This window comes from Phytophthora sojae, assembly GCF_000149755.1.
Source record: "Phytophthora sojae unplaced genomic scaffold PHYSOscaffold_4, whole genome shotgun sequence".
In the NCBI taxonomy this organism is placed as follows: domain Eukaryota; phylum Oomycota; class Peronosporomycetes; order Peronosporales; family Peronosporaceae; genus Phytophthora; species Phytophthora sojae.
The window spans coordinates 4727747-4749257 of record NW_009258118.1 but is presented as its reverse complement, the minus strand read 5'-3'; the positions used below and the strand labels follow the sequence as shown (position 1 = coordinate 4749257).

The 21511-nt window shown below is 54.4% G+C and overlaps 7 protein-coding genes across 7 annotated transcripts; 2 read left to right on the top strand and 5 right to left on the bottom strand.

The window, feature by feature from the left end:
• Positions 1-4710: 4710 nt before the first annotated feature.
• PHYSODRAFT_499146 (hypothetical protein) lies at positions 4711-6084 on the bottom strand (the record flags this gene model as incomplete). The annotated part of the gene is made up of 1 exon (XM_009528845.1): positions 4711-6084. A coding segment is annotated over one exon (1374 nt), but the record flags the coding sequence as incomplete, so codon positions are not given.
• Positions 6085-7951: 1867 nt separating this feature from the next.
• PHYSODRAFT_261264 (hypothetical protein) lies at positions 7952-8487 on the bottom strand (the record flags this gene model as incomplete). Its single annotated transcript, XM_009528844.1, has 2 exons — positions 7952-7996; positions 8029-8487. 2 exons carry the CDS (start codon positions 8485-8487, stop codon positions 7952-7954), a joined length of 504 nt encoding a protein of 167 aa, XP_009527139.1.
• Positions 8488-10563: 2076 nt separating this feature from the next.
• PHYSODRAFT_410625 (hypothetical protein) lies at positions 10564-10848 on the bottom strand (the record flags this gene model as incomplete). The annotated part of the gene is made up of 1 exon (XM_009528843.1): positions 10564-10848. A coding segment is annotated over one exon (285 nt), but the record flags the coding sequence as incomplete, so codon positions are not given.
• Positions 10849-11335: 487 nt separating this feature from the next.
• On the top strand, positions 11336-11801 carry PHYSODRAFT_331945 (hypothetical protein; the record flags this gene model as incomplete). The annotated part of the gene is made up of 4 exons (XM_009528842.1): positions 11336-11341; positions 11413-11448; positions 11519-11611; positions 11664-11801. The coding sequence occupies 4 exons, from the start codon at positions 11336-11338 to the stop codon at positions 11799-11801; spliced, it is 273 nt and encodes a 90-aa protein (XP_009527137.1).
• Positions 11802-12069: 268 nt separating this feature from the next.
• PHYSODRAFT_502604 (hypothetical protein) lies at positions 12070-12623 on the bottom strand (the record flags this gene model as incomplete). The annotated part of the gene is made up of 2 exons (XM_009528841.1): positions 12070-12357; positions 12378-12623. The coding sequence occupies 2 exons, from the start codon at positions 12621-12623 to the stop codon at positions 12070-12072; spliced, it is 534 nt and encodes a 177-aa protein (XP_009527136.1).
• A 706-nt stretch (positions 12624-13329) lies between these two features.
• PHYSODRAFT_331944 (hypothetical protein) lies at positions 13330-17256 on the bottom strand (the record flags this gene model as incomplete). Its single annotated transcript, XM_009528840.1, has 5 exons — positions 13330-13607; positions 13656-13833; positions 13885-14497; positions 16137-16305; positions 16380-17256. The coding sequence occupies 5 exons, from the start codon at positions 17254-17256 to the stop codon at positions 13330-13332; spliced, it is 2115 nt and encodes a 704-aa protein (XP_009527135.1).
• A 2014-nt stretch (positions 17257-19270) lies between these two features.
• Positions 19271-20774, top strand: PHYSODRAFT_331943 (hypothetical protein; the record flags this gene model as incomplete). The annotated part of the gene is made up of 3 exons (XM_009528839.1): positions 19271-20423; positions 20462-20590; positions 20638-20774. The coding sequence occupies 3 exons, from the start codon at positions 19271-19273 to the stop codon at positions 20772-20774; spliced, it is 1419 nt and encodes a 472-aa protein (XP_009527134.1).
• Positions 20775-21511: the final 737 nt, after the last annotated feature.

The window sequence follows — 21511 nt, the reverse complement described above, 5'->3', positions numbered from 1 at the left end:
CTGCCTTCAGTCGTTCGGACAGCTCTCTCCACTTCCTGGTTTGTTCGGCAGAGCGCGCGCGCTTGGTTTTCTTCTGAAGATCCTCAGCGCAAGCTTGTGCATAACTATAGCCACGCTGTAGCTTCCTGCGCCACTTGTACGCAGTGCGCTCCTGGATACTCGAGGGCCTGGGTCCTAACATTGCAGACACCGTGCCGTGTGCGTCCCAGCCGTGCACCAGAAAAAACGGAGTGTCCAGGCGAGTGGCATCGAACGATGTATTCAGGGCAAACATCAGGCGCTCAGCATGGTCGTCCCAGTCACTCTGGTCTGCCTCAGCAATGTACGCTCGAATGCTGCGCACGACAGTCTGCACCGACCGCTCCTGTTGTCCGTTCGCTTGGGGGCGATACGCCAGCGTGGCTCGCTGCTTGCTACCCAAAAGTTCATGGAAGCGCGTGAACACATCACTCATGAACCTTGGGTCTTGGTCGTGCCTCAGCATCGAGCTCGCGCCGAATCTCCTGAAGACCTGCTCTTCGTACACTTCAGCGACATCTTGCGCCGTGGTGGAACTCATGGGTTTACACATGACGAAACCTGAGAACGCATCCTGAAAAAGCAGCAGGAACGTGTTCCCACGGTCCGACTTAGGCAAGTGTGTCGCAAAATCCATAGACACAACTTCAAAAGGGCGCCTCGGTTCGATGTTCCCAGGGGAAGGCCCTGGATTCTGAGGGCGCCCCTTGCCGCTGGCGCAATCCACACACTCTTTGACGAAAACTTCCACATCAGCGTACATGCCGTGCCAGTAGAACTCAGAGCGCAGCTTCTCGTACGTCCTCGTGATCCCCTGGTGCCCACCCTGAAAATCTTCGTGAGGGTAATGCAGGATATACGGTCGCAGAGCTTTCGGCACCACGAGTCTGAGTTTGTCAACCATGTCTCGGGGTCGATCTCTGGTAGACCGACTCAAGCGGTACAGGACTTCTCTGGAATCCAACACGAAATCATCAGCGACCTTCGCGAGTTTCCTGGCTTGAGCGTGCGACAGCTTCGTCGTGTCTCCTTTCAGGAAATCCTTGAGTTGCAGCAGGTGATCATCTTTGTCCTGGTGCACTTTGATGCGTCGCCAGCGTTCCGCCTGGTACTCCAGAGGTCCCATGGGTTCGCTTTGGGCTTCGATCTCCTGAGTTCGCGCCCGAGTCATTACTGCAAACACTTTGGCCGCCACAGGCAACGGAGCGCACTCAGGTCCAGGGATACCCAGAGTTTCGACACCCTGAGAATCACTCCCCTGAATTCCAACGTTCAATAACACCTTCGGTCTTACCAACTTCTCGTGAATCTTGGACACCAACTGCAGATGTGTTCGTTCGTCAGCATCCTCCACCTTCCAGGATTCACCAAGCGCGAGGGTCTTAGACGTCAGGTAGTCTGCGGCTTGGTTAAACTCTCGCTTGACATGCACCAGCCGCACAGACTTGAACTTCGTCTTCAGCTCTTCATACTCGGCCAGCTTCCTCTGGAGATTCGGCTGATTGCAGTTGATGAGACCCTGGGCTTGCTGGATGGCAATCCTGGAGTCCCCAACCACAACGATGTCCTGAATTCCACGCTCAATCGCCAGAGTGAGCCCTTCACAGGTCCATGATACTCAGCGTCATTCACAGTCACGTCCTCCAGGATGAATCCCTGGGCATCCAGGATTTCCCAACCAGGGACATGCCACAGAATGCAGCCACAGCTCCCTTGTCGCGTGGAAGTCTCAGCGGCGCCATCGAAACTCAGAATACACCCCTCATAGTCCGCTTCCAGCATTTCCATACTGATAGGCACTGGAGGTTTAACGCGCCCCTAGGCTGGGATCAGGTTTTCAGCGATCTCATCCAAGTGTTCTCTGGGGGCAATACCCGCACCTAGAATTGCAGCCAAGCCGTCTTCATCCCGTTGAACTCTGCGTATCTCCAGGTTCCAGTGGGACCACTTCACCGTTCGACCGTCTGCCGACTGAGATGTCAGCAACCATTTCAACAGAGAATATCGCGTGTAGACGACGATCTTAGGGCTGCCTTCAACCAAAGTGCGAAACATTTCCAGGACCCTCAGGATAGCAATCACCTCCTTTTCCGCAATGTGATACCGCAGATCAGCGTCATTCAGGACGCGACCTGTGAATCGGACCGGGTGATAATCCCGTCGTACTCCTGACCCAACACAGCGGATGTTGCCCACGGGTTCGTGTGGGGAATAATCACGAAGGGCCTTGAACGATCAGGATGTCTGAGTAACGGAGTCGAAACAATCTTGTGCTTCAGGATTTCAAAGGCTTCCTCGGCTCTCGACAGGTCTCTCCTGGATTTCACTTGTTCCTCAGTCAGCTCGTACAAGACGGCCGCGATCACGGGTAGATCTTCAATGAACTTGTTGTAGTAATTCAGACTCCCCATGAAACTCTGGACGCCTTTCAGTGTCGTCGGGAACGGCAAATCTTGGACCCCCTTCGCGATTTTAGGGGTCGCTCGGATGCCCTCAGCACTAATCTCGTGAGAGAGGTACGGAATGAGAGAGGTACGGAATGGACAACTTCCCGAGTTCGCTCTTGGGAAGACTCACAGAGATATTCCAGTAACGTAGTCGGAAGAGCATCATGTTCAGATCCTGGCACAGCTGCTCCCAAGTAGGCGCACCGTGGGCGATGTCGTCGATATACGAGCTTCGACCCAGGACAGGGCCCATCTGAGAGGGAGCCGGGATGTTACGCTGAAAAATAGTCATCTCATCCGTCAACACTGAAAGTCGCGGTGCATTTGCACCTGAAACTCTGGGTTTCCCAGAGTTCAACCCTAAAAAGTCCAAGACATCTTGGTCGACCTCAGCTTCTTCCTCAGGGGAAAGCCGCAGAAATCCCCACAGACAGTTATTGAGAACTGCCTGGTAGATCAGCGGCGCGTTCTTGAGGCCGAACGGCATCCTGACCCACTGGTAGTGCCCATAGGGATAGACGAACGCAGAGATCAACTTGGCTCTCTCGGTCATCTTGATAGCCCAGAAACCACTCGCCATGTCCAAGCTCATAAACCACATCGCCGACTCAAAGCCAATCAAAAGATCATCAATAAGCGACAGCGGATAGTGTGAGAGCTTGATGACGCCATTCACCACGCGATAGTCGATGCACATCCGGATGTCGACGCCATTCTTCTTGAGGCCGATCACGATTGGATATGCCCAGGGGGACGTAGAAGTCTTGATCAGCCCGTTCTCCAGAAGCTTCTTCAGAAGTTCATACACCTTAGTCCACAGGTGTGGTGCAATGGACCTTGGACGCTGGGCAACAGGTTTAGCGTCGCCTACATCCAGGACACAAACCACTCCACGGGCAGGTGGGGGAGCTGCATTGCCGTCTTCCAAGAAGATCTTCCGATGATATTCCAGAATTCGCCTCACTTGGTCTTCCATCTCGGGCGTCGTTTTCCCAGGGACTCCAACATCTGCCTCCTCGATCTTGCACTCAGGGGTCAATTCACGCATCTCAGGAAGCATAACCAACTGGTCACGCAACTGAGAGAGCAACTCACTTCCTTCACGTATGTAGACCGCAGGCTCGTAGTCGAGGTCCTCTGTCGATAGCCGCATGCAGCGCTCATATTCCTGCTTCAGCTTCTCCAACGGAGTTCCCGGCATCCCTGAGATCAGGATATCCCAGTAATCTTAAACAGCACCCTGAGAATCGTCGTCATCCACATCGAATCCCAGAGAATCACCTTCGTCGCACCACTGACCCTGAGAATCACTGCCAACTTCAACCTGTAAACTCAGGGTTTCAGCGGCCGTGTCACCTTCAGGACTCATGCCCTCTGGGGTTCCGACAGTCTGCGAGGCAACATCGGTCACCGCCTCGTTCAGAACGTCACCCAAGTCACTCGTATCAACAACAACATCTCGGAGTTCAGGAGGGTCTTCAGGAGGCACTCCTTCAGTCTGAGTTGCAGCGTCTTCAGCGAAGCGCACGTGACGAGGCTTCGGTTTCCTGAGAATCGAGGCAAGCAGTGCCATGTCGGGGCCCTTTGCAGGTCGCGGCAGAATCTTCGTAGGCCATTGATACTCTGGGGTCTCGACACAGGATGGCTTAAGCGCAGCCAGGCGTCCCGCCCGAAGTCTGCCCTCACGCGACTGAACACTCTCCAGAATAAGCGTCTGCCACTCCCGATACGCAAACGAACCAGGGCGCACAAAGCGTCCGGCACGTGGGAAGAAGCCGTACTCCACAATTCGGGCGACTGGCGTTCTGTTGTGAATCCAGACGTCCTTGTCCGAGATGTTGACCACCTTCACGGCGACCGGCCAGGATCTCGCAGCGTAAATCAGGTGCGTTACCCAGCGGTCACCTCGTCCTGCCCACACAACATCACGCTGTGGGTTCGTCGGCCCATACGAGATCTTCACCACCTTGGATTCCCCAGGGGTCAGGTACCAACTACCTGTGGTTTCCACGGGCATGTCGACACCCAGGCGATCCTCTGGACATCATGATCGCCTCTTCATCCGGAAGTGTCACGAGACCTTCGCGAACACTGATCCTCACTCCAGCTGCAAACATGAAACTCATACCCAGAAGAACTTCGATCCCTTCGCCGATGTTAGCAATCCAGACATCCAGGAGATATATCACCCTCGAAGCGAGAGTAATCTTCACCTGAGGACTGGCACCGATGTACGTCGGAACGCCTACACCTTGGTTTGCTTGTGCGACTTGAGTGTGAGTCCGAGCTTACGCGCTAAGTCGAAGCTCACAATATTCACAGTCGCACCGGTATCCAGGAGAACTCTCGTCCGGCAGTCGTTCACAGCACCATGCACCATCGCCACATCACGTTTCTTTGGGTCAGGATCATTGTTTTCCCACCATCCGTAGCGCTCTCCAGGGTTCAGCTTGTACTCCACAATTCCTTCAGAGTTCACCGACCCAGCGTTCGCTTGTTCAGGATGCTGATTTTCAGGGGAAGTCATGAAATCCTGAGTCAAAGTAGTCATGCATTGTTGGTTATCTTGGGTTCTTGTTCTCAGCTCCGGGCCTACATACACTAGAACACATAACTCTGGGGCCTTCTTCAGCCCGGCGCGTACTGGGTCCCCACCCCGCGCTTTGCAGTACTTCTTCCTGAATGCAGACGCCAACTCCTTCCAGTCACGCTGAGTGTGTTTGGACAACTGGTTGAACCAGTCACGCGCAGCTCCCGAGACTTTCAACTTGAGTTCCTGAATTCGCATCTTTGTAGACCAACCTCTCTGAGCCGCCATGTTCGCAAAATGCTCCCACCAATGTACGCGTTCCCTGAGTGACGCCTTAGTATCGAACTCACCCAGAGTATTCGAGTTGATGTACGGTCGGAACGTCAGGAGCGTAGTGCCAGCTTGAGCCGTAGAGGCCGTCGTCAGGTTAACCCCAGGGTTCCCGTCCGAACTGTCATCCGAACTCTCAGAGGACGAGTCATCATCGCTGGAATCGGAGCTTGGGTCTGAGTCCGAGGGTGGATTGACATCCTGACGCTTCTTCTTCTGCTGCTGCTGGTGTTTCTTGGGTGCAGAGCGCTTGGAGTCTGTTTTAGAGTCCTGTGAGGCCTTAGAGGTCGCTGTTTTCCTGGGATCCGACGTCTTCCCCAGAGACACAGGCTCGAGCTTGACATCCTGCGTCACCTTGGTCTCCGTAGCGCCATGTCCCCGCTTGACGCGCGCGATTCTGCCGGAAGTGTCGGCGGAAGTCTGCGCGAGGGTCGCTCTTAGCTGGGAGGCGGCGACTTCGGAACTGTTCTTCGGATCAGCTGTCTCCCGTCTCTGGCCTGTGACACTTGCGTTTCCGTTGATTACGCCACTGGAATCGTGGGGTCGAGTTGCAACTTCAGGGTTCTGAGCCACCGACGACCTCACATTTGTTGCCAAATCAGGGGCGACGGTTGCGCGACGCGCTTGAACTTGGGCCAATGTTGCACGAAGGTCGCGCACTTGGCCGGCGTGGAAGCGCTGGATATTCTTGGAAGACTCCCGCTCTCGCTCTTTCTCCGCCTCAAGTTCTTGGACCTTCTGCTCCATAGTTGACATTTGTTCCTTCCAACCGGCGTAGGTCTCGGAAACCCAGCGCGCGCGCTCCGAGTCGGCTTCGGCTTCGTGCCGTCGTCAGCGCTCGGCGTAGGCGGCATCCAGGCGCTCACGCTCAAGACGTACAGCTTTCGTGATACTCTGGGTCATCCCCTGAGTTTCAGTGGAACTCTGGGTCTGGCGAGCCTCCACGTCCTGCGCACGCCGTTCCGCTTCTCGGGCGATCTCAGCGTGGGCTAAGCGATCCGTAAGTTCCTGGATCTGGCGACGCGCGTCCAGGTCACGTTATTCCCTGAGGCGCTCGCGCTCCAAGGCATCCAGGCGTTCTCTGGCGAGAAACTCGCGTTGCTCCTGTTCCATGCGGGCCTGCCACTCCTGCTCTTGTCGCAAGACGTTCAGCTCGATTTGGGCGGGCCCAGACCTCGCGGACACGGACGAAACTGACCCAAGATTCCTGGATCCACTCGAGCGGCTCGACGCAGATGATTTTCTGGATTTCGTCGGGCGTCGAGAGCGCACCTCGTTCTTAGAGCTCTGGTGTTGACTCCGCTCATCGGCGCTGACATCCCTTGGACCACCAAATCCAGCAATCGGGGCAGAAACCCTGAGTTTCGGCTCGGAAGTCGTGGCTGAAATCCTGGGGAGACCGTCCTTCCTGGGTGCAATCTCTGGGTCAGAGTGCACCGACGATGCCATCTCAACGTCATCTTGGTCGACTGACACAAGACGCGACGGGATGACTGTCCGGGTGACCTGAAATCCAAGATCACCGGCAGCTGCGAAGCCACCGGCACTCTGGGCCACAAGCGCTAGAGCTCCAACTCGTTGTCCAAGCGACATCATCGACGAAGACGAAGAGCTACCATAAGACGTTTGAACGCCCAAGGCAGTACTCTCATCCGAAGCGCGCGAGGTACCGATGACACTTGGCACCGCGTCTGGGGTAGCGTCCTTGGCTTCCGCCTCCAGAGAATCACGTCCATTGTACATGGAATTCAGGGGAGTGGAATTCTGAAGCGAGGCACCAGTCGAAGACTTGTACGCTGGAAGAGAGGACAGCGACGGTGTAGACAGCGCGGATGGCGTTGACGGGACTTGTGGCCGAGGCGGTCCATGCTGAGTACGCTTGGATCATGGCTCACCATCACTCGACCCTCGTGGGCTCCGTGAAATCCTAAGTCCAGTGACTCTGAATCTCAGGACAAACTGTCGGCCCAGTAGATCCGCATCGTAGTCCGTCATCAATAGATCACCGTCTCCATCTTCCTTGTGGTAGTCCAGTCTTGGTGCTTGCTCTTGGGCGCTTGGTGCGGCGTGATCTTCAGAGTTTACCTTGAAAGGCACACCAGCTATCACCAATCTCCACTCGACCAGTTCCACAGCGATGAAATGCTGGGTTTCCTCCATGACAGAGCGCACCAGACTTTCTGGAATCCTGGAAGCACGCGTCGAAGACCAGCCAGGGATCAAATTGACAAACTCAAATCCGGCTTCGAAGAACAGAGTCTGCAGAATGGCGACGCACTCGCGGGTGGTCATGATACTCTGGGGAATCGTAGTCGCCATGAGATCCTGAGCAGTTCCGACGCCCCACCGGACGAGGTGAAACTCAGAGATCCAGGCTTCATCTTGATTCTCCAGAGACAAACGCCACTTGAGGTAGTCTCCCGTTGCGTACGCGGCCGCGAAGTACGAGTTGGCATCCGTTTCGGTGTCGGCCACTCATAAACGACACTTGGCGGCGTCACCTTCCCAGGATTCACCTCTTCCCAGCGTCGAACTTCACGTCGAACGTACAGCACCATGCTCCCGGCGTCGAAACGCCGCTGCTCTCGATTCCGGAGCAGGTGCAGCAACTTCCCGGGTGTCGCTTTTAGGCGTCTTCCTGGGTGCCGCCTGCGAACTTGGCGCTGAAACTCTGGGTTCAGGTGGTGCGAACCCAGAATTCACCTTGGAACTCTGAGTATTCGCCTCCTCCTTCGCTCGCACGGACTCCGACTTCACTTCCACAACAGACTCGTCCGAAGATGAGACCAAGTCAATCACCTCCGGGGGCTCAACCGCATTGGCGCCTCCCTCAGACGCCTGAGCACCACCCTCGCGGGTGTGCTCCTCTGGGACTTCAGGAATCCGCGACCCAGAATTCACCTCCGTCGAACCTTGGAACCCAGGGGAAACTTCTTCCTCCTGAGTTTGCGATCCAGCAGCGGGCTGACCTTGGACTGCAGACGCCTCGACGTCCCCACCTTGCACTGCCTCGCTCTCGCGAGCAGCCTGCTTCACCTTCCGAGCGTCGCGGACGACTGTTTCCAGGTCCTTGTGCTCCTCAGGCTCCATACCTTGAACACGACGCGACTGACGTGACGCCTCACCGCGTCCACTCTTCTTCGCCCCTCGTCCTCCAGGCATCTTGGTAGCTTGAAGTTGACGGCCACTCAACACTTCTTCAACACTTGATTCCGGTGAAATCCTCGACAATCAAATCGGGGCACGCGCACCAGCTGAGGCGAGGCCGATGAAACCTTTGTCGCCCAGGGGGGTTCGTATAGCGCAGCCCAAGACTGTTCCCCAGGGGTAGACCCAGAGAGTCGACTTGAGAGTCAACAGCAAGAAGATAGACCCCGAGATTCGCAGCCGCAAAAGCTTTAAACCCTGTAAATCACACTCCTTGGTTGGCGTGGGTACCTTGTGTAATCCCTGTCGGCTCGTTTGTCTTCGACGGAACGGCACTCCACCGGTTGAAAATGTAGCCTCGAAGAAGTGCGGGAGCGCACGTCTACTTCAGAACGCACCTCCACACCAAAAGGCAAACCCAGAGAATCAGATCCCCTGAAACCCAGAATATCACGAATTCAGGGTCCAGGATTTCAGTCAACTCTGGGACTTGGAACTCAGAAGACACCTTACCCAAATGCCCTCCTAGCTCGATAAAACCAACAAATACAGAGTATACAATCACTACAACTAGCCGTCACTTATTCTTTTGGACCCTTGGACGGTGGGTCACACACACACTAGGCTCACTCGAGTCTGAAATTCAGGGGCCTAGCTCCCCTGAGACTCACACAAACGCGCACCACCTCCAATAAAGGAGGAAAATACAATCACTATCAGTTACCTTCCCTTCACACAAGCAGTCAATACAAAATCCTGGAGGCGACTACCTAGCACCCCAGAATACCCTCTGGAATAATATGAAATGGGCTACCACGAGCACAGCAAGTGACCCAACTAGGATATGGAATAGATGGATCACCCCAGGAAGCTCAAGGCCGTCGCTGGTCACCACCTAACTGGACTTGAGTTTGATGGAGCCCACACAGACGGCTGTCCTTCGCCATTGATGTGCCCTTAGCGTCCCGCGGTCGTAGTCTCGGGTCCTTCGGATTTCCGTCGGCAGGCTTGGCCGAAGTCACTTGCGCAGTACAGGGTAAAATGAACTCTGTTTGGTTTTTATCAGCTACTTCTCTCTCTCTCTCTTCTTCGGGCAAATATCTTCTGTTCACTATGCTTGGGGTCAAAATGTCTTGTCTTGAGTATACCTTGGGATCAGCGGTCCAATCTTGCGATCGGCTTGCGAATCCATTGTCGCACGGCGTCGAAAGTGCCAATTGTGGGTCCTTAGACTTGGTTTAGTATGGTGCAGGACTCCCTCTCGACTCCTCGAAAGTATCCAGTCTGTGCATCCATGACGGTTCTTCAAGGTCACGCATCATTTTGATTGCAGACTGGCTTCGAACTGACTCGAATCCCTGAAAATCAGGTGACACTCAGGGTCATCTTCTGAAATCCTGGGAATTCTGAGGAATCTTGGGGAACTGTGGGGATTCTTGGGTGTTGGCTCGGGAAACACTTAAGTTCAGTATAGAGAGTCTGGATTTATGGTCCAAACCCAGGGAATCATCTTTGGAACTCTGGGTCACCTGCACTCAGGGAGGTGAACTCTGGGTCATCGTGCGGCACTCTAGGTTTTCCGTGCGGCACTCTGGGTAACAAGTCTGCTGCAGTGCAGACTCGTGTGTATCTCCTCAAAGCCACACTTTTAGTGGGTTTAGTGGCCTCCTGCGCATGATCATGGTAGTAGTGGGTTGATTCTCAGGGTAATTTGATCCTCTGGGGCACTCTGAGCCACAGCAAGATGAGGCGTACTCTGGGATACATTCTCCAGAGACACTTTCCGCCAGACTTTAGGCACTCATCGTAAGGGAAAGTCCGCGGCTGGACTGAGTGTTCTCTGAAATTCTGGGTGTGCACTCCCAGGATTCACACTTCCAGCCAGTTGGGCCCATCTGCGGTCAGACGCTGGATTTATCCCGAGAAATCACTTCTATCCCACAGTCGCCATCCATGTCACACGGGTACAGCCGCGCCGTATCCAAGTCATCCACCAATCAGCATCCGATACAAACTCCAGGTCACAGAGATGACGGTACATGGTCGGCGATTTTCTGGGGACCGCCTCGTGGCATTTGCACCAGGCTTTAGGCGGATACGCATTGGCGGCACTTTAGCAGGAGGATCCGCACCCAAGCGAACTCGAAACAAGTCGAAGCGCAGCGCAATGCGAGCGAGCTCCTTCTTAAACTCACGCGGAAACTCCTCCTCAATTGCCAGGTCCACCAGCTCAAGAATAGCAGCTCGAACGTCTTCTTCATGCAGCACCCCTTCTCCAACCGTAGGTTCATCTGCATCATCAAATTCATCTTCGTTCTCGTCGACTGCAAGAGGTACTGTCAGTAAGTCGATTTGCCGCTCAACGTCGATCACCAACTTAACCGACCGGCGACCGTTATCCCGATTTTGTTGGGATAAGAAAAACCTCGGGGGAAAGTGCCGGTTCAAGCCATACAGGTGGTTAGGGTAACTGCGACTCTTCAAGGTCCCGCCGAGAGCGTTTTGGCCAATGCGATCTGTTTGCGGATTTCTCACCTTGAAAGGTAGATGGGCATGGGTGCCGGACTTCCGCGCCACTATTGGCCACCGCACAAGCATTTACACCCGCAGATTGCCAGGTGCCCGCGAAGGATTAGCGCTTCTCCGCGATGGTAAAATTCTGAGTTGATAGGATGCACCGCTCACTAATGTTAACTTTCTTTTCCCTTGTATCATTGCCTTCTATAGATGCCTTCACACGCGCGAGGTACGCTGGTCGAGGAGCTACAAGTACGGCTCTGCCGGTGCCACTGCGAAGACCGAGTTGTTTCGATCGAGACCTGGACGCTCCTGTTCGTGGAGGAGCCCGACCGCTACTTCGGCAATGAACGTGAGGCGTCAGGTCTACTGGAGCTTTAGCAGAAGGGAGGCTGACGCTGAGAGATGTTGTGGACTCGGTAGGTGTGCGAGCTGGACACCATCTTCAACCCCCACAAGGTAAGGCGGCGTCTTGGCAGCTTTGGCGTTCATATCTAGGGGCTCATGCTGGTGTTGTTGTTGTCGACAGGCGTATTACATTCAGAACGAGCTGTTCACCGGCTACTCCCGGCAGGAGTTGAGCAAGGAGACGATCTTGCGCATCTGCGCCCACCTAAGCTACGTGCCCCCACCGCTGAAACCATGCGGGTGCTGACACTTCGCCCTAACGCGAGTCGACTCCACAGCGAATGTCCAAGCACGATGCCGAAGGCACGACGGTGGAAACAAGCGGCAGGGAGGACGCCAAGAGCACGGCAGGGACAGCGGGGTGTGGCAAGACTCCAAGAACGACAGATACAACGGCGGCTTGAAGCATGGAGTCTTCATGGTCAGCTGGGGTCTGGTTACGGAGCCCACGATGCCGTACGTCGACTCGAGTAAGCTCGTCCGCTACGAACACTTCATCTTGTATTGGGTTCTCTAGACCTCGTATGACAGCTCATGGGGCGACAGCAGCTTCATTACGCTGTCAAACTCAACTGCAGGTCGAAGTTGATTAGAGTTGTGATTGATTTTCATGCAATTTATACATAGTTGTTGGTTTGACCCTCGGCGGCAATGTTAGAGTAGTGATCGTAGTTACTGCATCGCCCATCTTGATTCAGCTGCGTACAGGTGTAAATCCCGAAGGGAGCTGCTGTAAGTCATCGGAACCTGAATTGTTTTCAGTAACTTCCACCGCTTGCAAAACGAATTTCGGCACGTATTACGATGCCGCGGACACACTCGTGTTGTCAGCGCCACCAGACGTAGATGAGGTAGCTTCATGTACAAAGCACGCATTGCCAAAACCACATCTTCTTCGAACACCGTGTCGTGGCAAAATAAAAGGGTGGCGGAGCTGATAAGGGAGCTGGGTTGAACCAACTTCGAGTCTGGATCAGGACTGATAACAGTATCGCTGCCTTCCGGATGTCTGCGGTGACGACGCTGATCTTGAGCAAGTGTGGAAAGCGCGATGCCCTAGACGCAATCAGCTCCATACCTCTAGCGGCCAGGTCATGTTGGATCTCAATACCAACCACACGAAATGCTTGCGTTTGCAGAGCGATTTGAGCGAGAACATTTCCCACGCCGGATACAGCATCCAGAAACACGTCATTCACTTGAATATTCGCTTCTTCGATCAGCATGGACACCCCACCCATTGTAATCTCCCCGGTATTTAGCTGACGTTCACTCGCGCGCACATCACGCCTGGTGAGTAGGCAGAATAGTTCTTCAGTGGCGTTGAAGGTTTCTTGCGGTGATAGGATCGAAATGGTATGTGGTGAAGGCGAAGACCGTAGAGGAGGCGCGGCTTTGGCTTCCAAATGCAGTCCTGCTCGTTCTGGTGGCGGGCGGAAATAGCGTGGGGGGAAACTCAGCATGTTATTGCCATATCGTCTCTTGAGCGTCTGGATTCGCTGTTACAGTTTGGTTGCGCTCCATGTTGACGGCCTCATGTCTTTCTCCACTGACACCCAGTCGATTCGTCTTCCCGCTTGCTCGTACACCGCCGCGAGCTGAACGAGTTGGCGATCCTCTTCATCTGAAAAGTCGGCTATTTTTCGCTTCGGATACTGTCTATACAAACTCAAGTAAAACGACCCTTTGGGGGTTCATACTGAAACCGAGTTTATTTTTTTGGATTTGTAAGTCAACGTAGGGTCGCTGTCGACCGAGTCAATGTAGACTCGTTCAGAGTCGACGTTGACTTCGCTATTACTGAAACTAGTACGTTTGAGTAGACTTGGTTTAAGTCCATGTTGACTTCGCGATCAATAAAACAAGCGTATTCGAGTCAAAGTTGACTCGCTCTAAGTCCTCGGTGACTTGAAAATGTGTATTCATTCATCGTTACGCAGCAGCACACACAACTACAGCAGAGTAAGGATTAATGGTTTTCTCCAACACGCCCAATGCTTCCATAATCTCCGTGCATACATACGCGTATCTGCCGTGGTCCATCGAGTGGATGACGGTCCATGTCTTGTCGTGGTCCAACTCATTTCTTTTCTCCCAGAACTCGACCGCAAGCGCCTTGAACTCTTCAGCGTCCGCTGTCTTCGATCCAAACGCCTCCTTCATTTTGCCCAGAATGACGTCGCGCGTCTTCTGCATTGTGCTCGTGTTTCCTACATTTTTTCAATCCAGAGACAATGGGAATCAACACAATGTCAAACCACACTGAAGCAAAAACTCAAGCGGCTTATCATCTCGGATGACGGCGTTCCATTCCGTGAACTCTTCGATAGATTTCTCGGTCACCGCGCTATGCTTGAACATACTCAAGTACAGCTCTAGCCTCGCGATGGTGTCTTGTAATCCGCTGTTCTCCGTTTTCACCGCCTCTAGCGCAGCCTTCATCGATTCCAACTACGTTCTCACTCCATCCCGTTCTGCTTGCATCACCGCCCTCTCTTCCTCGATCCGGTTGCGGTTGGCTTCGAGCTCTTTAAACGCAGCTGGGCACCCGTTGTTCTTGAACTGCTCTTCCAGGAGCCGGGTCTGGCGCTTCATTTCATTCAAAATCTTCGCCTGCCTCAGCGATATTCGGCCTCCTTGTTGCTTCTCTCGACTCGGCTTCTCTCGTTTCTTTTTATCCCCGTCCAACTGCTCCCGCTCCCGTTGCAGGCGATGGGTTACGTTCTGGAGACGCCGGCCCTCCTCTTTGAGCTTGGCCTCATGAGATTGCAGCTCCTCGGCTTTGACTTGTAGTTCTTCCTCCTTGTTCTCCATATTCTTCTCTCGCGTAGCCACCTCGTTCTCGCGGTCCTCCAGTTTTTTCTTGCGCTCGTCCACCTCTTTCGTGAGGTTGTTCATGTCTTCGTGCACATCCTGGAGTTTCTTAGCATGACTAGCCTGCACCTTAAGTAGATTGTCTGCGTGCGTGGTGACGGATTGCTTCGACAAATTCAACTCAGTTTCCACATGGGCAAGTTTGTTGCGCAAGTCACTTGAAATCGCCTTCTCCTCGGCTAGTTTTGCAGCCGTCTTCTTCCACTCATGCGCTATCACGGTACATCTGTCGTCACCACTGTGACGAGACTGAGCGAGGTTTTACCTCAACCGGTCATCACCTGTCTACTGACCCGCCTGAATCCGCCATTCGGATTGGCCGAGACTGAACCCGGACCCGGCTGTACACCATGCGACAACACCTGAGCTGGAATTCGGCTGTGTTCCGCGGAGCGAAGTGTGCTCAAGCCTAGGATGGGCCCTTCAGGCCTGGAAGACTGCGTTCAGACAATAAACCCTGAACGCACTCGATCCGTCCAGGCCGCCCCCCGTCCTTAAGCGGGTTGACACATTGAGGCCGTCGAAAACACCTGCACGAACGTATCGTGTGCGGTGTCCCGCGTCGCCTAGGCCCTGAACACACATCGAATTCGTGTACCCGGAGCTCAGCCACCCCAGTGAAGTCAAGTGCAGAGTGTCCAGACCGCTGGGCACCCGGACGAAGTCCCGCCAAGTGCCCCACGACCAAGTGAAGAGTTAACCTACTCTTGGCCGCAAGGCCCTGAGTATGGTTTCAGCCTTGGGCGCAAGTTGCCTTTGGCCGCAGACCTTGGACGCACTGCGTTCAGGCCTGCCGACTCTGAAACCCGGTTTCAAGGAATGCGGGTTCAAGGGAACCTTGGCCACATGCGGCCAAGGTTTCTCAAGAGCCAGTCATGCACAAAGACACAGGCACATTGCAGCTGGGCAAGAATCCAGTGGGAAGTGTCTACGTCAACAGTTCCAGTATACTCAAGTCAAGATATTCGCCAGACGCGTGGCGAAGAACACAGAAGACCGCTACGAGAGAGATACCTTTACACAAAGCCTAGCGATAGTCTAGCAGATAACAATCAGAGAGTTCGTTTTAGCCCCTACTGCGCAAGTCGTCGAGGAATCGGGTCCGCTGTCTTTAAGGACAAGGGCAGTGCGGAGCTCCACACACACATTCAAGTCCAGTTACGTGGGAATCAGTTTACTCCGACTGCTGAAGTGATCCACGTATTCCATTTCCCAGTTGGGCCCATTGCGTTGAGGTAAGGGTGGTGTCCCATTTCATGTTAACGATTGATATCTCGGGTGGTTTGGTAGCAGTCGCCCCCTAGAATAGTTTGATTGACTGCGTTTAGGATCGGATTGCATTTGGTCTGTATATTTCCCTCATCTGAGGGTGGTGCGCGTGTGAAAGTGCGTTCAAGGTTGACCAGTACCTTGATCGCGGATTAGTTGACTGGTGTACGACCCACCGCCCAAGGGTCTAAGAATAAGTGGCGGCTGTGTGTTTGTGTATAACTCTGCATTTGTATTGGTTATCTGAAAGTGATGTGTATTTCTGGGGTTCTAACTCGTGGTAGTAACCCTGATCCTTCACTCACGCTTCAAGCTTCAGCCATTTCAGAGAAGTGCGTTCAGACAAGTGAACGTTACGCTCAACGCACTCAAGGCTTTCAACCCCACAGACAACTCACCTGGTGATCGATTCAGGCTCGCCGAAGATAAACGACACCGATAGGGATTCACAAGGTGCCACGCCACCCTGGCCGCATTTATTCCCAGAACCTGCGTTCAAGGAAATCTGCGTTCAGGGTTTACCTTCCCAAAGAGGTTTGCTCGTCAACCCTTTCTGGGCTACCGCTATACACCTGGGAGTAAAAGGTTTCACCGACCTCGTCACGCCACTGCCATCACCACTGCCATCATTCCTGAGTTCGGCCAGCTCCTTCGCAGCGGCTGCTAACTGCTCCTCTAATTTCCTTGAGCGTGCTTGTTCCTCCTCCAGCTGTCGAGCCCCTTTCTGCTTCTCTTCATCCAGCTTCTCTCGGAACTGCTGCAGTGCTTGCGAAATGTATTTTCAAGTTGCTCATACCCCCCTCGCAAAGGGTGGGTTTGCAGGCTCCGAGCTGGGGCACGTTCCTCCTGCACGGCCACGGGTGTCTGCGAGATTGGAGGCCCTGGAGCTTGGTCTGACGCTAGCGATGCTTGGTTTCTGGCTGCGGTAAGCTGCTGAGCCGCCTGGATGTCGCATTGCTCGATCGCCAGGTGCTCGGCTCCGCCACGTTGCGATAGCTTCGACGAACCCGATCCAGCGGTCTGCGCGTGTGCGTCTGCTTTCAGGGCTTGGTCTGCTAAGTAAACCTCGTAGAATTCTTTCAGCAGCGCAGGCTCGTGACGCTGGAGCTCTTCTGGGTTGTTTTTGAACGCCTTGAATTGAGTCAACTTGCTCAAAGCCTCGTAGTCCAAGTCGTTGCCGCTGTTCCTAGCAGCTGTGTATTTCTCCGCCCACACACGCTTCTGGTAGTCTGCCATCTTGTAGTAATCACCTGCCTTGCGCCGTGAGCCTTGCCGGTGCTCGCCCTTTTCGTCTGCGATCTTCTTTTGTAGAGCCAAGCACGTGGACCGGAGCGCGTGCTTGGGTACCAGGGGAGTCGTCTCTTCATCGCGAGTCGTCGCCTCGTCCTTCGATGTACTCGCGGCGCCCAACTCGCGCGTCGTCCCATTGGATCCTTCGCCAGTCTTCTTGGCAGTCTTCCTCTGCTTACGGGGGCTTGGCGAAGTGTCTGACGAAGTGTCTGACCCCTCCCCCTTCTGCTTTGCATTGCCGGTGGCAGGCGTGGTCTTGGCAGCGTTTGCTGACTTGTCAGTGGGCGCGATCGTCCGCTTTGTCGCTGGCTTGTCCGTCGCCTTTGCAGCTTTCTTGCTCCTCGTCATGGGCGCCTGGCGAGCAGCACCGACAGCAGTTCCCTCGCTCTCTGCAGCCTGAGATCGCTTCGCTATCAGCATCGCCATCAGCACTTTGCTGCAGTCAAGGTTCTTTGAGAAAGTGAAACCGCAAATCCTACAGTTGAAATAAATTGATGTGGACCAATTCGATTTAGAATCAAGAGGACTGTAAGTCAACGTTGACTTGGTATAAGTCGTTGTTGAGCTGGCTTCAGTAAGAAGTGTCTAAGCCAGCGTAGACACGTTCCAAGTCGTAGTCGACTTGGTGACTCAATCAGAGATGTACGAGTAGATGCACATGGTTGGCTTCACAAAAAGATGCAGAAGTGGTGAGATAAGCGCCAACACAAGAGTGGATACGTCAAATTAGAGATTTACTGAAGCTACCAGTCACCTCTTCGGCATTGCCGGAGCACGTTAGCGATCACGCATAAACTCTTCCAGCGTGATGATGTAGGTGGGGATTTCGGAAATGAGGTTTGGGATTGAGCGCGCGGAAACGATCTTCTGGCACGGATCGCAGCGCGAGCATGATTGGCCGCGAAATGGCTGGCCAATTACACGTCGCAAATTCAAACGATGGGGGCGCTGATTGGCGTAGATACCGGAGCGAACCCACGGGCGAAAATCGGCGTGTTGCGCGAACTCAAAGCGCAAGTTGGAAAAGCGCGCGAAAAGCTGTGTGTTGCGCGAAGCTCGATGGCTGAAGCCAGGCTGATACCACTTCGTGTGACCTTTGGATTGAGCCAATGCTGATTGGCTTATTAGCTTCAACTTCAACCCTCGATAAGCACTCCGAATTATAGTAGTTCTTGATTTAGTGACTACCTAGTACGAGGGCATTTCTTTTGCAGTTCTATAGTAACTTACTTTTGCAAGTTCTTCTGCAACAGAAATGATGGCAAACGGTGCCTGAACGTCGCTCGCCTCGCTACCTAGGCCAGTGTGGTGTCCTCACAAAACGCGGTACCCGTAGATATGAAATACCAACCAATGCGTGCACACGGTTTCTATAGGTGAGCGCTAGCACCATTGATCTTGTCCGTCGAAAAAGCTCTGCTTCTGGGTGGTCAAAAGCTCACGAGACAGCACACTAATTCCCTCCTGTTCCTCGACAACACTGATACGAATAGACGCCAGTGACTTCAGCGAGGAATACGCCGCGCTCGCTAAGAACACGGATGGTTGATGACCCCCCCCCCTCCTTTATTTTACTGCAATTTACGACATATAGGAGCCCACACACCGCTTGACCTCCCATGCCGCGCCACCGTGCTCCCGGCTGGGAGGCAGCGATGCACGGTGGTGCGGCACTGGTGGTTGGGTCTGCCAAGTCACCACTGACACCTCCATGCAGCCCCCAAAGCTCCCTGGAGCGCCATTGCCAACGGACGCGAATTACCCTAGACTTTCGCCATACCACCGATACCAGCCACCCGCAGACCGCAGACCGCACCTCACTGGGCGAGACGGCGAGCTGCGGTGGCGCGGCACTGGTGGTTGGGCCGTGTAATGGGCCTACCTTGGCTCACTACTACGGCTTACACGTATGCGCACGTGTATGAGGAAGCGTAGGTTTCTTATACTTGAGTTAAGTATACTCGAGATCCACGAGTATACTTTAAATAAGATAAAGACTCCAAGTAGCGGGTTTTGGTAAAAGATGAGAACTGCTATTTTTGTTTTATGTTTCTGACTTCCTCTAAATGTAATATTCTAAGATAGGAACCTGCCAACGGCTGGTTGGCAGAATTCCAATGCTATGCATGTCGCTTCTTGGCTAAGAGATGATGCTCTCAGCCAATAGGAATCCTAAGTCTCTATGGACCACTCGTCGTGGTGGTCGTAAATGTATGTAGCCTTTGGTGTGTCTACACCAAGGTCGAGAAAGTCTTTCGAACCTCTAACAGACGTCGTATCTGTTCGAGTTACAAGTGACTGTAGCCAGTTGTGCGTGTAACCCTGTTACACCATCCCCCCCCTCAAGGTTAGACGCGTCGAGTCACGGCACGTCAATCAGGAAATTGACCATTCGTCAATTCTTCACGTTGGGAGAAAGAAAACTCGAGCTCATTCCGCAATGAGCTCGCCGCAGAAGAAGACCGCCGCCACAACAGAGGGTAACCTCTCTGTTGCTCATAACCATGAGCGCCAGCAGGCAAAGCGCGACGAGCTCGCTGCAAAGGCCGCGTCGGGGACAACTCAGTCGGAGATTGTCCTCGAAGGTTCCTCTGTAGTCAACGACGCCGTTGACTATGGGAGTGACGATGTAGAGATGGAAGAGGGCGAGGACTCTTCCAACATGCGCAAGGAGTCTATCGACAGTGATAGTATCGACCCGCATGCCGGGTCAAGACGCCATCGTGAAGGAGATGACTCGGACGCTTCGAGCTCGAAGCGTTCGCGCGGCGAGAGCGAAACTCCGCTCTCCGCTGCTGGGGCTTCAAGCTCCCCGCGTGAGGTGGCGTCTTCAAGTTCTCCGCGCGCCGCTCAGGCAGCGCGCGATCCGTGGATGCCGTCTGCGTCAGAGATCGCAGACCGTGTGCGCGACACTGTGCCTCCAAACGAAATCCCGCTGTACGTATGCAGCGGTATCAACGACGATGCTGTTGCGGAGGAGCAGCACTTTGATCCGTTAACGAATCAAAGGCGCGATTATTACATCGGGCTCTCCCACGAGCTCCGATACTTCTCCAGCAAGAAGACTTCTTCTCGCAGCAGAGTGCCTGAGTGGCAGGCACTTTGTCAAAGTTGGAACGCTTTTGTTGAGAACTTCAACAAGAGGCCGGCTGCTTACCGCGAGCGGGCTAAGCATGCCCGTGAACGCTTCGAGACATTTTCGACGCGCGGGCGGCTGGAGCAGCTCCACAGATCCTCTGTGGACGCTGGTATTCCATGCGCTGTGCCCGAAGGCCACCAGTGCACGTTGTGTCTTCCGGGTGCGGCGCGCTTGAGCGACAGCGACCTAAACGGGTACACGACGATTCGTGTACCTGCGAGTCTCAAGGATCTCCGTGCCAAGTTCTTGGCACGTGAGGAACGCGACGATCGTGGGGCCTCGGGCGCTGTAGGTGACCACAGCGCTCGCACTACCTTCGCGTCGGCAGTGCGTAGTGAGCTTCGTACTCCCTCACCATTTCCGGGACGTCCTGCAGCAGGACGTCCCGTGGCTCCCATGTATCTTGGTGGGGCGGAAACCCTCTCCAACGAATATGATAACGAACCGGCTGCCGGTTCGTTTTCGGGATACTATGGTTCACAATACGCTCAGTGTTGAGCCGCGGGCGTCGCGGATCGGAGGCGGCGGTGGTGGGAACACGCCCCGGGTATGGTCAACCTGGGGTTGACCTTGGCCCGACGCTCGAGGAGCGGGTCGCTGCTGTGGAACAGCTTCAGAGCCGTGAGTTCGCCGCTCTGAAGCAGGAGATGGCGACCTGAGAGCTCAAGTTGCTCAGGCCTCGCAGACCGCGTCGGACATCTCTGTCGACGTGGGAGGTCGCGTCGTGCGCTTGGGCCAGCGCGTTCACGCGCTGGAGCAGAGGTTCGCTCCCGCTGGGGCTTCCGCTTCGGGCCAGCCGAGCTAGGTGGCTCGTGCTGCCGGTATGGTTTCAGCCGCCCGACGTAAAAGGTCGGGTGGAGGCGCATGCTAGATGGAATATCTAGCGTGTAGGCGTTGCCATGCCGTGCCAACACCGTGAAAGACCCAATGAAGCGCGGAGCGAGCTTGCTCGCCCCGAAGTCGGAAACTGCATGTTAAGGCAGGTTTTGAGTTGCTAACAAAACCATGAACCCTTCTTGAATTCATTAGTGTTGCCCCGACCAACATTGTCTGCGTATTGCAGCTTCTGTCGACCGACAGAAGCTGAACTAGCGTCTTGGACAAACCGAATGACGGCTTGTCTGCGCTGCACGAAGTTGATTGCGTCCGAGCTGAACTCGTTCAGCTCGTTTCTAGCAGTAGGCCCGGCCTCTGCGTTCGTCTTCGCGGTGTCTGTGCCCTGCACAGACACGCTCTTCTTCTTCTTCTTCTTGTCAGTGTCTGTGCCCCGCACAGACACGCTCTTCTTCTTCTTCTTCTTCTTCTTGCACGGAGTCGCGGCTGACACTGTGCAAGTGTCAGCGGCATTCTGCGGCTGCTGCGTTGCAGTCGTAGATCCTCCCCCAGTTAAGGAAGGAGCCACCAGCCCGAGTAGACTCGGGAGGCGTGGGTGCCTGATGGCATTCACGTAGAACGGTGTATGCCCGGTCGAGGCATGCACCGAGTTGTTGATGGCGAACTCCGCCATCGGCAGACACTCGTTCCAGTGTTGGAACGAGTGAG